Here is a 15271-nt window from a genome sequence, read left to right on the forward strand (position 1 = left end):
AAAAAAAAAAAAAAAAAAAAAAAAAAAAAAAAAAAAAAAAAAAAGAAAGAAAGAAAAAAGAGAATGCATTTATTATGAAAAGAGAAGCATAAGTGTTATTGTACTTTTTTTGGGAAAAAGGAAACGGACTTGTTCCATTTGGCCCTAAAAGGCAGAAACAGGAACAATGAGAAGAGGTATGTGCCCCTTAATGTAAGAAAAGACTCTTCAAGAATTAGAACTACCCAAAAGTGAATGGGCTACCTCAGAACACAGTGGGTTCCCCATCATCGAGGACTCTTGAAGCAAAGGATGGATGACCATTTGTCAGATATGTTGTGGAAATAATTTCTTATTCAGGTAGTTGGAGGACCAGATGGCCTCTGAGTTTACTTTCAACACTTCAATTTGTGATATTGTATTGGTCTTTTAATCTTTATTATTCTAGGGAGTTTCTTGGACAAATATTTTAAAATACTTTAAAATTCCTTTCTCATTCAAGATGTTCTAATGCCTTTTTCATTTTTATTTCCTTTTCTTCTGTTCCATTTCATTTTATTTTTCTATTCCCTCTAGCAATTAAATATTTAAAAGATTTACAAGGAGAAAAAAAACTGAAGTAAAATGCAGTTTTCTTTGGAATAAACTAATGCTTCTCTTATTAGTGGTCAGATCAGTTCTTAAATTATATTTAGGCACTTCTACCAGATCTATCAGAGTTAACATTTGTAATGGTGGAACTTCCACCCTGGGGCCCCACCGTCCTGATTGGTGATTGCCTCTTATGAACCACTATTTCAAGAAAGTCTTAGTCGTTATACTTTAGTTCACTCTCTCTTCCATAGCCTCACTAATTGCTTAACACTTTCTTCCCACTGCTCCCTCTCCCCACTTCCAATTCTGGAACCTTGAACCATGATCAAGTCAACTTTGTTATTATTGCTAGATGGGTTTTGTCAATCCAGTCCCCTATTATCTCACTCACTCTCTCCATAACTTTCCTGATCAAAGTGATTCTTCCTAGCTACCACTCTCCGATGGGTGTTGTCTCCTATTAGAATCAAAGTTCCTTAAGAGTAGGAAATGTTTTGGCTTTTGTTTTTGTATTCTAAGGGCTTAGCATAGTTATTAGCACATAATAAATGATTAATAAATGATGTCTCATTCATTCATTAATCACTTGATGACGATGATAACAATAGTAATAATGATATTAGCTAACATTTATATAGCTACTATGAACCAGGTATTGTGCTAAGTACTTTATAATTATATCTCATTTGATCCTCACAAAAACTTTGCAAGGTAGGTGCTATTACTATCCCTATTTTACAGATGAGGAGATTGCGGCAAACAGAAGTTAAGTGATTTGCTCAGGGTCACACAGCTAGTAAGTGTCTGAAGCCATATTTGAACTTAGGTCTTCCTGACTCCAGGCCTGATGCTCTATCTACTGAACCACCCAGCTACCTCTGATTATTACAAATGATTCTTTTCTCAGGGCATACGTTTGTGTGAGAGGAGATTAGGTGGTTTCTTTTGTTACATACTTGAAAGTAGCAGCTGCAGTTCTTTACATACATTCTTTCATTTCTTTTTACTAATTAATAAACGCTTTTCCATTCATTCATTCATTGGAAAGAACACTGGGTTTGGAATAGTAAGAACTAAATACTATCCTGGTTCTTCCACTTACTGGTTATGTGACCTTGGGAAAGCCATTTAATCCTTCTGAGCCTCAGCTTCTTCACTTGTAAGATGATTAGGTTGGCCTAGGGTATCTCTAAGATCCCTCTAAATCTAATTCTTGGAGCCCTAGGAACCTATGACTAGGCTTTTCACATAATTCTGAATCCCTGGAGTAACTGTCTATGTAAATTAAAACAAAGATCAAGTGATCATAGGATTCAGAGATGGAGGGATCTTAGAGATCATCCAATCTAACTCTCATTTTACAGATAAGGAAAGTAAGGTCCAGAAAGGTTAAGTAAATTGCCCAGGGTCACAAAGGAAATAAGGAGTAAACCTCTAAGTCCCATCTTTTTTTGAGGCAGTTAGGTGGTTCAGTGGATAGAGAACTAGGCCTGAAGTCAGGAAGACTTGAGTTCAAATTTGGCTTCAGATGTGAACTAGCTGCATGACTCTAGGCAAGTCACTTAGCCATCGTTTGCCTTGGTTTCTTCCTCCATAAAAAGGGGATAATAACAACACCTATCTGTCAGGGTTGTTGTGAGGATCAAATGAGATAATAATTATAAAGTATTTAGCACAGTCATGGTTCACAGTAAGTGCTATATAAATTTTAACTATCATCATCATCATCATCATCATCTTCATACTATTAAAATTTCAGTATACATAAAAAAAAGGTGAGCAATTCATTAACATTAGTAAAAAGTACCAATACTACGACAATTTGGATTCCTTAAGAAAAGAAAACTTTACTTCAGTGACTCAAATAACAAATTCCTTAATACTTATGGAGTATTAGCTTAAATTCTACTTTTAATTCTTGTTATGCTAAAAATAGAACTTTAGCTCAGACCTTCACTGTAGCACTGTTGTGCTATTTAATGATTGTATCTGTTTTTTTAAAAGGCCAAATACCAAGATCCTTTTATAAAACTGGAAACTAAATTTTTAAAATTTAGTGGTTATATTTCTGAGCATCAAACTAAATATTCTGTATCTACATCATACTACCACTACAGAAAGTCTTTAAAACATGAAATTAAATCATAGCAGGTCTTTCCTAAAAAATAAATAGAATAGAAAAAAATAATTATTTTAAAGGAATCTTACCCAGTCAGCATTTTTCAGCTCATCTAGGTCCGTACTGGATTCATCACTCTTTTCCATTTCTTGAATCTTCTTAAGATTCTGTCAGTTAAGAAATAAAAAGACACAAGTTAAGCAAAACTACTGAAGAAAATTTAATTAAGCCACTCTGTAAAAATTAAAGTATCTACTGATTTCTTCAAAGAAATGATAACTATGACTTCTCCAGAGTCTCTAGAAAAGGACAATCAGTATTTAAATAGCTTGAAGTTTCTCCTACAGTCAAGGGAATAACCTAGAAAACTGCAGAAGAACTTTTTTCAGTTTTGTGATTTTGATCATAACCTAAAGGTTTCTGAGGCAGCTAGGTGAAATAGTGGATACAGTGTCAGGCATGGAGTAAGGAAGACTCATCTTCCTAAGTTCAAATCCGGCCTCAGAAACTTGTGACCCTGGGCAAGTCACTTAACCCTGTTTGCCTCAGTTTCCTCATCTGTAAAATGAGCCGGAGAAAGAAAAGGCAAACTACTCCTGTACCTTTGCCAAAAAAAACCTCCAAATGCAGTCATGAAGAGTCAGACATAATTGAAATGACTGAACAACAACAATAAAATGTAAGTTCCTATGTCAGAATTTCAAGAAGTCATCTTGATTCATAGCTTTCAAGTAATTTTTATCAGTAAAGTATTTTCATGTGATGATAATAATTAAACTTTCATTACTACTAACAAGTCCATATCAATAAAGTTATCAACCAATCAAGGATATTAGAGTACAGTACTGTGAAACTACCTGAGTTCCAATGGACACCTGAAGTATAAATTTTGTTTTGAACATTTATATAACACTAAGTGCCAGGCACCGTGCAAAGCACTTTAAAATTATTATCTCATTTGATCCTTAACCATCCTGGGAGATATTATTATTCCCATTTTTGCAGCTAAAGAAACTGAGGTAAGCAGATGTCAAGTGACTTGCCCAAGGTTCCATAGCTAGTAAGTGTCCGAGGCTGGATTTGAACTCAAGTCTTCTTGTCTTCCCTGTGCCGCCTGCTAGATACGTGTGCTTGGTGCTAAAAGTGCTTTGCAATGATGCAGCAATCCCTTGGTTTCCATTGTAGAGGAGAAAGATGAGACAAAAAGGATTGACCCACTGAGTTGTCAAGAATCTCCAGAATGGATTCCTTGATCATTATTCAGTTTAATGTGAACTTCAGGGACTAGGTATTATGGGATTTCTGTTTCTTATTCAGCCAGCCATTTTGGTCAGAAGTCCTAATTTTACTTTATCATCATAAATTATAAGAAAGAATAGCCTCTTCCTATCATCTAGTTCTTCCTTACTGGTAAAAGAATAATCCAGATTAAAGCTGCCCTTTGTTGGTTCCTTTACCTTCAGAAAAATGAAACTATCATTAAGGCAAGTCAAGAATTTATTACCTGCCTTGCTTTTGGCAGAGACAGAGAGACACATGAAGAGATAGAGACAGGAGAGAGTTGAGAACTGTCTAGATATATGAAATTCATCATCACTACTGTATCATGAATCCAATCTTAAATCTGTTTCTTTTATGTCCAGATAGACTGTAGCATACTTTGCATAATGTGGCATTCTTGTTACATAACATAACAATATTGCTTCACTAGAGCTATACCAAAATGTTTCCACCCTTTTACTCCTTAATTTCCTCATGAGTATGTTTTCTTAATATACAATGGCACAAATATCCCCATTCCAATTCTCATCGGTCTAAATTGTTCTATATGCAAAAGCGCCACCCTTCTGAAGCCACGCAGTCATCAATCTCAGCTCACCACTGTCAGTGAAATGGAAACTGAAGTCAAATATGTCTCCTTTCATTAGTTAATCTTTATTTTACTTTGCTTGTTACTCATACTTTGTGCATTTATTCTTAGGCATCTGAGGCCACAGGTTTTAATTGCTGGTTCCTTTTTTGGATTTTTGTCTTCTATGAATTTGTGAACATCTTTACTGCTATTTTTTCAATACTGTGCCTATTCTTTATGGTATCTAATTAGTTTGTTTAATATGTTTTAGGTAGCTTCCCTCCCTCACACTGCTTTGCAGTTTTGCCCTTTTGATTAAATTTGCAGGACTCCAGAGAAAAACATTCTTACCAGCCCCATAACGTCAGACCTTATTATTTCTAATAAAGAGCTTTTTGTGATTCCTCTTCATTAAAGAATTTTTGTGGGTGTTGAGGGGGAAAGGAAAAACTCTGTAAGGTGAAAAACAGACTTCAGCTTTAGATGGGAAAAGTCTATGCCTTATATCAGTGGTTCACAAACTCTGTGGCTTCAGGACAAATTTATACCCTTAAAAATTATGGAGGACAGTGCAGTGGATAGAGCACTGGCCCTGAAGTCAGGAGGACCTGAGTTCAAATCTGGACTCAGACCAATCACTTGACCTTTACTAGCTGTGTGACCCTGGGCAAGTCACTTAACCCCAATTGCCTAAAATAAAATAAAATAAAACAAAAAAATTATGGAGGACCTCAAAGAACTTCTGTATATGTGGGCTATATCTATCAATATTTACCATATTAGAAATTAAAACTAACAAATTTAAAAACATTTGTGTATTAATTTAAAAACAACTAATAAACTCAGTGTTATGTTAAAGTTAAAATAAATAACATTTTACAAAATACATTTTCCATATTTAAAAAAATTCTTTAAAATCTTGCTTAGTAGAAGAAAGCTGGATTGTCCTATCTGGTCCTGCATTCAATCTGTTGCAATATGTTGTTTTGGTTGAAATATATGAAGAAACTATAATCTCACATAGATACGCAGTTAGAAAAAAGAGTATTAAAATAAGCAAACAGCATATTACTATTATTATGAAAATAGTTTTGACCTTCTGGAGCCCCTGAAAGGGCCTCAGGGACCCTTAATGTCCATGAACCACACTTTGAGATCTGCTGAACTAGATGAACAAAATTCTACCAACAACAAAAATAAAAAGGGTGAAATGAATATGTTTTTAGAAAATCAGTTTGGTAAAAATGAACCAATAATCATACTTCCTTTCTATATTCACAAACTGAGCTCTAAATTGATGAAAACTGGACAATGGAAACATTCATGATTACTCTGAAAAAGACCTGAGATCAAATGCAGCCTCAGACAGTTAATAAGTTATGTGATCCTGGCCAAGTCACCCAACCACTGTCTGCAACACTTCTCTTCCAAGGATTTTTGTGAGGATAAAATGGGACAATATTTGTAAGTCACTTTGGAACCGCTAAAGTGTTATATTGATGCTATTTTTATTATTTTTGTTATCATTATGATTGTTAACAGACCTCAAAATATTGCTCCCACAGAACTTTACACACATTGCAAGTGATACATAATTTGCATAAAGGTCCCCAAAACATTTTGTTAGTGCCTGAAAATATCATGAAGAAATAAATTTCTTAGATGCCTATATTGTACCAAAGATCAAACCTAACAGTCTTTAGTGTCTTTTAGGTTCATAACAGGAAGTTTGGGGAAACAGTTTTGCTGGCGGATGAAAAAAAGAGGAAAGAGGTATTTGTAAGTGAATTTATTGTATCTTCTTTAATCTGGCACTGTTGATAACGTTTTGATGGGGATGTGTATACTCCTTGCCCTGAATCATAGAATTTTAGAATTGGCAGAGACTGTGAGAATTAGGGACAACTGGAGGCAGGGCTGACTTACTCCAAGCAATCCCAAGTACTTTCCATACTCCATAGAACAATTTATCAACTAGAAGAGAAATATAAATCTGGAGGTGATTGCATAGGTTCCTAGGAAAGTGGAAGATCATCAGAAGGGAACAAGGCTGTTTTGACTATCAAATCAGTTATGTATCTTTTATGTTTTGACAGTTTTTGTTGGGTTAAATAAAGCCTTTCTCAGATTCAATGAATTAATTTGCTTGCATCAAAGCTGAAGGTACAGATTTTCAGGAGAGAACCAAATATGAACTATATTGGGATATTCTTAGGGGAAATTCAGAGTTGGAACAGAGGCCAAAAAGTAAATGACTTGTGAACACTATTGGTCCATGTACATCCAGAACTCCTGGACCACAGGTAATATAAACAATTCAAATGAACTCCTCTACCATTGTAAGAAAGATTTTCTTCCTATCTCCTAGAATTCATTTGAGTGAAAAAAAAAAAAAAGGAAATAAATTCTAATGATCTTAGCTATTTCAAGTGTCAAATTTTCTTTGTCATTAAAATGGTTTGTGAATTTCAAATATAAATATATTTTTACTCCTTCACAAAACATTAAAAATGTTACTAATAAGAAAATATCTAGAAAATCCCTCTCCCACTAGGTCTTTATGTAATTATAATTCTGATTCATTTGAGCTCACCAGTGAATCAATAAAAATTTTTTTAAAAAATTTAACACTGACTGAATCAAAACAAAGACCTTCGTACACATGATTAGAAGTCTCATACTTCTGTTCAGCAATAAAGTTAAATCGGTCTTGGAAAGCAGTTACAGATTTATTGGCCTGACACTGGAAAATTATATCCAAGCAATTATATCCTTGCCTTTCTAACATGATATTGTTGGTTTTTGCCTGAGCAAATGACAGCTGCTTCAATACTCAGAATATGGTGAGAAGTTCTATCTAGGAGAAACCACATGGCAATTCACTATTTTTCAGACACATTCTCTAACTAGTAATTATAATTTCTTTGTGTGCCAAAATTTTTGCTTACTAGAATCTTTTAAAAATTACTTCCACGAATAAATCATTCAGAGAATTTGAATTCATTTATATTGGTGAAAATGGTATGTCAGTTGACCCTTTTGAACAAAACAAAAAGAAGGAAAAAAAACTTCATATAGAAAAACAGAAATTCTGAGTTTGTTAGAAGGGACTACAGAGGTCACAGAGTCTGACCTGTACCCTTCTACATCCTTTGTACCTAGCATAGTCCTAGCTCAAGGCATTTAACAAACACATGTTGATCAATTGAGACCAGGAAAATATCTATTTCCAGACCAAGTAAGAAGCTATTACAATATTCTAGGTGAGAGGTAATGATACTTTGAACTAAAGTGATGGCTACAGGAAAGAAAAGGAGGTTAGAAATGGGAGATGCTGGGGAAGTAGAATCCATAGAATATGGAAACAAATTGGACATTGTAAGGATGGAGGGGGTGGTGAAAGGGAATAAAAGGTGCTTTAAGGTTGCAAACCTGGGTGATTGGAAGGTCAATAATGGTTCTCAACAAAAATGGGAAAATTTAGAAGGTTTACAGGAGAATGTCAATTCTACAATGTACTTTACAAGAGGTCATTCTTTTCTTGTAAACATCAAGTAAGGGGGATCCCTTGGAGTCCATTTCATACTTTATACCTATAGTATGTAGTAAGTTTTTCCCAATATCAAGCCTAAGTTTGCTTCTTTACAACTTTTTTATTCTATCCTTTGGGGTTAAATAGAACAAATCTAATCCCTTTTCCACTACACAGTTAAGGATAACTAGCTTGTCCTCCTTCCCCCAATCTTTTCTCTTCCAAGACTAAACATTTCCATCTTTGATTCCTTCAATCAATCCTCATATAACAGGCTCTTTACTAGCCTGGTGGCCTTTCTTTGGACTCTATTCATCTTTCCTATACTATACTACTAAACATACTACTCCAGATATAGTCTGACCAAGACATAGTATAATATCACTCATTCTTCATTCCTGGACACTCTATCTCTCCATTGAATGCAAACTAAGATTGTATTAGCTTACTTGGCTGCCAAATAACATGGCTAGCTCATATAAATCATGTAGTCAACAAAATCCCCAAATCCCCATCTAACAATACAGGTCTGTGAGGAATGCTAACAGTCTGGTTCCCACAGAATTGATAAGAAAAGAGGACAGGGGGAGATTAGGTTATTGATTAATTGATTTCTTGGTTTATCGGTTTACACAAATATGTAAACAAGATAAGGGAGTGAATGGGATAATATAGGGTGAAGCCCCCTCCGGGGAATGAACTAACCCTGACCTCAGTTACTTTTCATACTTATGACTATTGCAAGACTGCACCCAGATGCCCTGCAGCACATTCTGGCTAAACCGGATGTTCCGTGTGGCTAAACCGGATGTTCCATGTGGCTAAACCAGATGTTCTGGTTGTGCAAAGAGACCACTCCCCTCTAACTTGTTTCGAACTTCCTTCCATAGAAGTTAGAATTCCGCCAATAAATTGTGCCCCTAATATACCCAGCCAATGGGTTGAGGGAAAGGGGATTAGGGCAGTGACATTGCGGATAGGGTCTACATACTCTGCTTTACAAGACACTCAGACGCACACCCTGGCTGGAGCCATCTTGAGCAAATGCTGGGTGTGTCCTTTCTCATGAGAAAGCAATAAAACTCCTTTTTGCCTTTCTTAAAAAAATGTCTCTGATTTGATTATTTTGGGGGTCACAAACACCCCATACAGATCTGCACCTTCTCTACAACTTATTATTAGAAAGCTGCCTAGAGTACTGAGTAATCAAATGACTTGCCCAGGGTCACAGAGCCGGTATGTGTCAGAGATGGGACTTAAACCAAGGTCTTCATGATTCTGAGGCTGTCTCTCTATCTTCTACATCATGCTACCTCTCAAACTCTAGATAAATAAATATTAGTGGATCTTTTTATTGGCTACTGAAGTATTATCTGATTCAAGGGTACAATTTGCAATTGCCCAAAACTTCTTTATAATACACATTTCTAAAAATATAATGCTATTACTGTTTTGTGGATAGAATAAAAATTTTAAATATAAAATAAAATATAAATAAGAAAGTTATGCTCACATTAAGGGATTAAAAATATTAAAATAATAAACCATAAAGTTACTATGCTGCTAAAGTTGATATGAATTTAAGTATCCCACCAGAAAAATAGACAGTAATTACATTCCCCTGTAACAGTCTGCCTATACTGTTCTAATTCTACAGCATCTCTTATTTCTACCTCACTTTCACTCATATAGCTACCACCTAAGTTCAAAAATCTCATTACCTCTCACCTAGAATGTTGTAATAGCCTCCCACTTGTTCTGGAAACAGACATTTTCCTGGTCTCTCTCAATCAATTAATCAACAATAGTCTTTGTTAAGAAAAGGGCATAGTATGACAGGAGTTATGGGAAGACTTCTGCTTCCCTTTGGCAGAGTAGGCAAGATCTCCTTTGTATCTATCTGAAATAGAATATTTTTTCCCTTTACTCATCCTCACTTCTTTCCCCTTTCTAGTCAGCAATCTATACCACAATAAAACAATCATCAAATAATCACATAATTTTGGAACTAAAAATGTTCACAGATTATGTCTTAAATACATTCAGAATCACTGTAGCAGATATGGCTAACAGCAAAAAGGAGTAAAAGCCTGGAATAGGTTGTTTTTAATGAGATGGAAAAAAAAAATCAAAGCATTCCTTTAATGGCACCAACATTTACAAGACCAGTAATTCAAACAAGAGACCAAATGAAGATTGAAAGGGGCCCTAGAAAATTCAGAATAACAGATGATCTAATTAAAATTCAACAAATGGCATTCTTACAGACATCTGGTGGTAAACACTTTCTTTTACAAGTGATGAATTTGCAAGATTGGCAGGATCTAAATCCAGTCTGGCAACAAGAAAAGATTTCTATCTGACTCTGATAATATACTTTGACAATTCATGGGGGAATGGTCTAGTAAAAGATATATCTCAAATATTTAAATGAGAGAACTCTTTGAAGGTTTTATCTACTTGAGGCTGTTCAGCGAATTTAAGTAACAAATAGCCTATATTCAGAACAGATATCAGTGACTCAAATTGATTTCAAACCCTTATAACAGCAATGAAATTATGACACGCTGTTGGTTTTGGCAAGTGGTCAGTAAGAGAATGGGTTGCCAAAGGCTTCCAGTTTTAGTCAACAAAGAAATACTTAACAACCAAACAACCAACTCTTTAGAATTTAAATTATACATAATAATGCTAGGCAAAGAAATACTTTGTAAAACAAAAATAATGAGATAATAAGATAATTTCTACTGCAGATAACATATTATTGACTACATTCAAAACAATTTAAAACCTTTCCAAGTATCAGAACTCCTCTTTAATATCAAAAAGTTTCATGTGAAACTCTCCGTAACAATCATCATAATATTGGTATGTGCTTCATTACTTCAAGTATTTGTGATTTCACCAGTGCAGGGATAATTACAAGCTCTCTTGATCTTCATGGGTTACTACAGCAAGAAAAATAAAATTTAAAAAATCACCTGGCTTCCAAACTTTTGGTGATAAGTCTCTTCAAACTTAGCTAGGTTGGTCCTTGGAGGAAAAATATTCAAATCTTTAAGTCTACTTTAAGTCTTTCTAGCTTGAGAGGATAAAGCTGGAGTCTGCATTCTGATCGCATAACTAGGTTCTCTCCAACAAACAGGATAAGGCATCCAAAAAAGGATACAAGTAGAAGAAGTTTTTAAAAACTATGTGTGTGTTATATACAGATAGTGTTAATCATGAAAGAAATCTCATTATTTCTAATCATGTAACATTTCAGATAATACATTTTAATATGTGAGTCTTTAGAAAAGTTTTAGAACTAGGCTACAAAAGGCAATCTACTGTCTTAACAAATCAGTAAACATTTATTAAGTGCCTACCATGTGCCAGGCACTGGGGATACAAAGAAGAAAATGAAATTGTCCCTGCTGTAGGAGAGAGAGAAAGGGAGGGGAGAGGGGGAGGGGGGGAGAGAGAGAGAGAGAGAGAGAGAGAGAGAGAGAGAGAGAGAGAGGGAATGTGTACTCCCAAGGAATTTACTTAAGTCCTAATAGTAAGGTTATATCTCAATGCTAAGATAAGTTTGGTTAAGACCCTGGGCATGTAAAAACCATTCCTCCATAATTATGTACTTTAATAAAGTGCAGGGATGAAAGTGAATCATTCAGGAAATCTGTTTGCTGATTCAAAAGTTTTAAATAAGGTCAAAGCAGCTGAAGTTACTTAAGCCTTACACAAGTGATAGGACATGTTTTAATAACTACTGCTTCTTTTCCTTACAGCCAGAAGGGGAAATTGCTTTCCTTATTTGGACTAATTCTATCTAAATTTAAAAAAATAATGTGAGGACAGAAAAGAAGCAAGAAAGGTCAATGTTCTTTCACAGGCTACAAATAAACAAAAAAAGGTAAAACTTTACTAAATAACTAAAAATTCTAAGCTTTGAGACCTATTTTTTTTTAAGAAAAGCAACTTTAGCATTAGCAGAAGTAGTTGAATACATATTGCCTTGATGGTAATAATAACAGGAATTTATTGGGAAAAATACAATATATGCATTGTTTAGCTAAATAAAATAATTGAAATGTCTGAGATTTTGGTGATAATTGTCCTAATGGAGTTTTTTTTTTATTTCCTAAAATTAAGTCATGATTTTTCTATAAATTCATATATAGTACATTTTGTGAAGATGCTTCCATAAATAAAATAATCAAATCACTTTTTTTTCTGAGAGCTAAAAAATTAGTCTGAAAAATTATTGTGCATCACTTCATTAATGTAGAATGGTAAAATGTAACAATGTCTATCAAGGGTGTTGCAAAATTTAAAGTGCCATATTATACTAAAAATAGAATCTACCATTTGTCTCTCAGTTATGAAGGTATTACATGTTAAATTTATAGCAGGCACCTATAGAAACAAAATTATTAAAGTGAACTTTCCTAATTAGAGTTAGGATATCCTAATTAGGATAGATTTAAATAGAATCCATCTTAATTGTAAAGCAATCTAGATAGTTAATGAGCAAAGGTCCTCAGATAAACATGGGCAAAACTAAATGGAATCTGGTCAAGCATGGACTATGTCTGGGAAACTAGGCAGTATTCTTAATAACCCCTAGTCTCAAAACCCTGTCTTGTTAACACAAATGTTATCCAGTGAAACTATAGTTGCAAATAAAGAAAAATCAAAATCTCAAAAGAACGAATGTTGTGAGTGACTCAAAGGTCAACGGAGAGATGTATGTTAAATGCAAGTAGGTTGAAGCAAAAGAGAATAAGAAAGAGCTGCACTGGTACCAATAAATGTAAAAAGGCCTACATAAAGGCTTCCAGAAGATTGGGCAGATACTTCATGGAATATCTACCAGAAAAATGCACAAGAATCACAAGGATAAGGACAAAAATCATACAGGATAAGAAGATACAAATAAGTTACAATCTACTCCCATGGTGAGAATGAAAAATATGGTTTGGGATTACAGGACAGAGGGAGAGGGAGAATAATAGAGTATGGTCAAATAAAGAAATTCAGAAATCATAACACGGAAGTGGAATATTTGTGAGTGACAGCAAGATCAAAGGTATGGCCATCTCTGTGGCTGGTAAAATGCAGTGGAGGAATAGAAATGACTAAGTTGAGGAACAGGAAAGTTAGGGTGTTTGAAAGATTATCAATATGTACATTGAAATTACCTAGCATGAGGGCAAGAATTATGAAAAAGAGAAAGACTGTGAACCATTAAACTCATTGAGGAAAGAAGAAGAATGTCCTAGAAGGTGGTAGAAAAAAAGCTATCAGAACCTTCATTGGGTGATATAGATGGTATGAACCTCAAAAGAGGAGAGATTACTGTGTGATGGTTAGGGAAGTTTGGATTTAGCAATGGGGAGTAAGGAATAACAACTTCCTCACCATGACCCACTAGTGATTCCAGGTATGAGTAAGAGTTAAAGTGCAACCAGGGCTGAAAAGGGGGAGGCAGAGCACACAAACACAGGTTGAAAACCTGCTGAAATACTTTTAGAATAAGCAAGACATTACTTCGAACCAGCAGGGTCTGTAGTTCAGAAGAGTTGGAGATGTAGATTTAAAGATCATTTTCAGAAGTGATCTTTGAACCTAAGGGAATGGATGAGGTCACCATGGGAGAGAGCAAAGAAAAAAATAAAAAATGTGAGGAGGGGAAAAAAAAAACGAGAAAAATGTGGAAGCAAAAAAATGGGATATAGAAGGAAGAATGAGAGAACAATGATGAAGAGAGGAGAGAGCTCCCAGTGATTCTACCAATGAAGGGATACTCCTACGTATCTTAAGGATGGTCCTCATTCAAATAAATAAGGCCTTTCAGCATCTATCTAGCATGCATTAGACATGAATTAATTCCAAAGAAGGAGACTAATTTTCGCCATTCTAAACCCTGATATATCCAGGACATCCAGTCTTCACAATCAAGAATAATAATAATAGTTCACATTTATATAGCACTTTAAGTTAGCTTAAAAAGCACTTTCTTTTCTCACAATAATCCTGTGATAGGCAACATGGTATCTGCTGAAAAAAATAATAATAGCTAACAGGTGACTCGTTCAGGGTCACACAGCTCACTGCCCTGAATTTAAATCGTGGTCCTGCCACTTACTAACTGTGTGACCTTTGGCAAGTTGTTTCATTTATTGTTCTAGGTCCCGGTTTCCTCACCTTTAAAATGAAAAGGTTGGACTCAATGTCCTCTAATATTCCTTTCAGCTTTAAATGATCCTAAGTATCATCATCAATGTTTTATAGATTAATTCATTAGGTTCATCAAGTAACTAGTCAAAGGTCACATAGCTAGTGATTCAAAGAGCTGTGATTCAAAGCCAGGTCTTTCTTAACACCAAGTATGAGTACAACCACTAAGCATCTAGTGTTTAAAATAAACCAAAACTATTATAAAGGAGCTCCATTTCCATGAATCATAAATTGAGGAGAACTACCCATCTTTATCAGAAAGAAGAAACAAGGTTTGTCTGTGGGAAGGCTGAACTCACCCTGTGGCTGCAATAAATCACAATATAGCACGACTATCAATTCAAGAGACAAGCCACAAAAAAATTCTTATTAACCCCAAAGGACACACAATGGGCAAGTAGCCAAATTAGACTGCTTGAAGACTACTAGGCTTTTACTAAACTTATCCTGGTAGTTGCTTCAAGCAGCACATGTGCTAAAATTGTAACGATACAGAGAAGATTAGCATGGCCCTTGCCCAATGATGACATGCAAATTTGTGAAGTATTCCATATTTTTATCACCTCCTGAAAGAGATCCCCAAAAACTCCTAGGAATATTATAGCCAAATTCCAGAATTCCCAGGTCAAGGAGAAAATATTGCAAGCAGCCAGAAAGAAACAATTCAAGTATTGTGGAAACACAATCAGGATAAAACAGGATTTAGCAGCTTCCACATTAAGGAACCAGAGGGCTTGGAATATAATACTCTGGAGGTCAAAGGATTACAACCAACCCAGCAAAACTGAGTATGATCCTTCAGGGGAAAAAAATGAACATTCAGTGAAACATAGGACTTTTAAGCATTCTTGATGAAAAGACCAGAACTGAACAGAAAATTTGACTTTCAAATACAAGACTCAAGTGGAACATGAAGAGGTAAACAGGAAAGAGAAATAACAAGAGACTTAATAAAGTTGAACTGTTTACATTC

The 15271-nt window shown here is 34.9% G+C and overlaps 1 protein-coding gene and 1 non-coding gene across 2 annotated transcripts in view; one reads left to right on the plus strand and one right to left on the minus strand.

The window, feature by feature from the left end:
- The window catches only part of LOC114031898 (protein spire homolog 1-like), a 137079-nt gene that overhangs the window by 70553 nt on the left and 51255 nt on the right, over nt 1–15271 (minus strand). The window contains exon 3 of the mRNA XM_027847094.1: nt 2782–2859. Within this exon, the coding sequence (XP_027702895.1) occupies nt 2782–2859 (78 nt within the window). The remainder of the gene's footprint in view (nt 1–2781; nt 2860–15271) is intronic.
- LOC114031956 lies at nt 14753–14856 on the plus strand. Its single transcript, XR_003567785.1, has one exon. It is a non-coding gene; the product is annotated as a U6 spliceosomal RNA (small nuclear RNA).

This window comes from Vombatus ursinus, unplaced genomic scaffold (assembly GCF_900497805.2).
Source record: "Vombatus ursinus unplaced genomic scaffold, bare-nosed wombat genome assembly UNPS02015255.1, whole genome shotgun sequence".
Lineage (NCBI taxonomy): Eukaryota > Metazoa > Chordata > Mammalia > Diprotodontia > Vombatidae > Vombatus > Vombatus ursinus.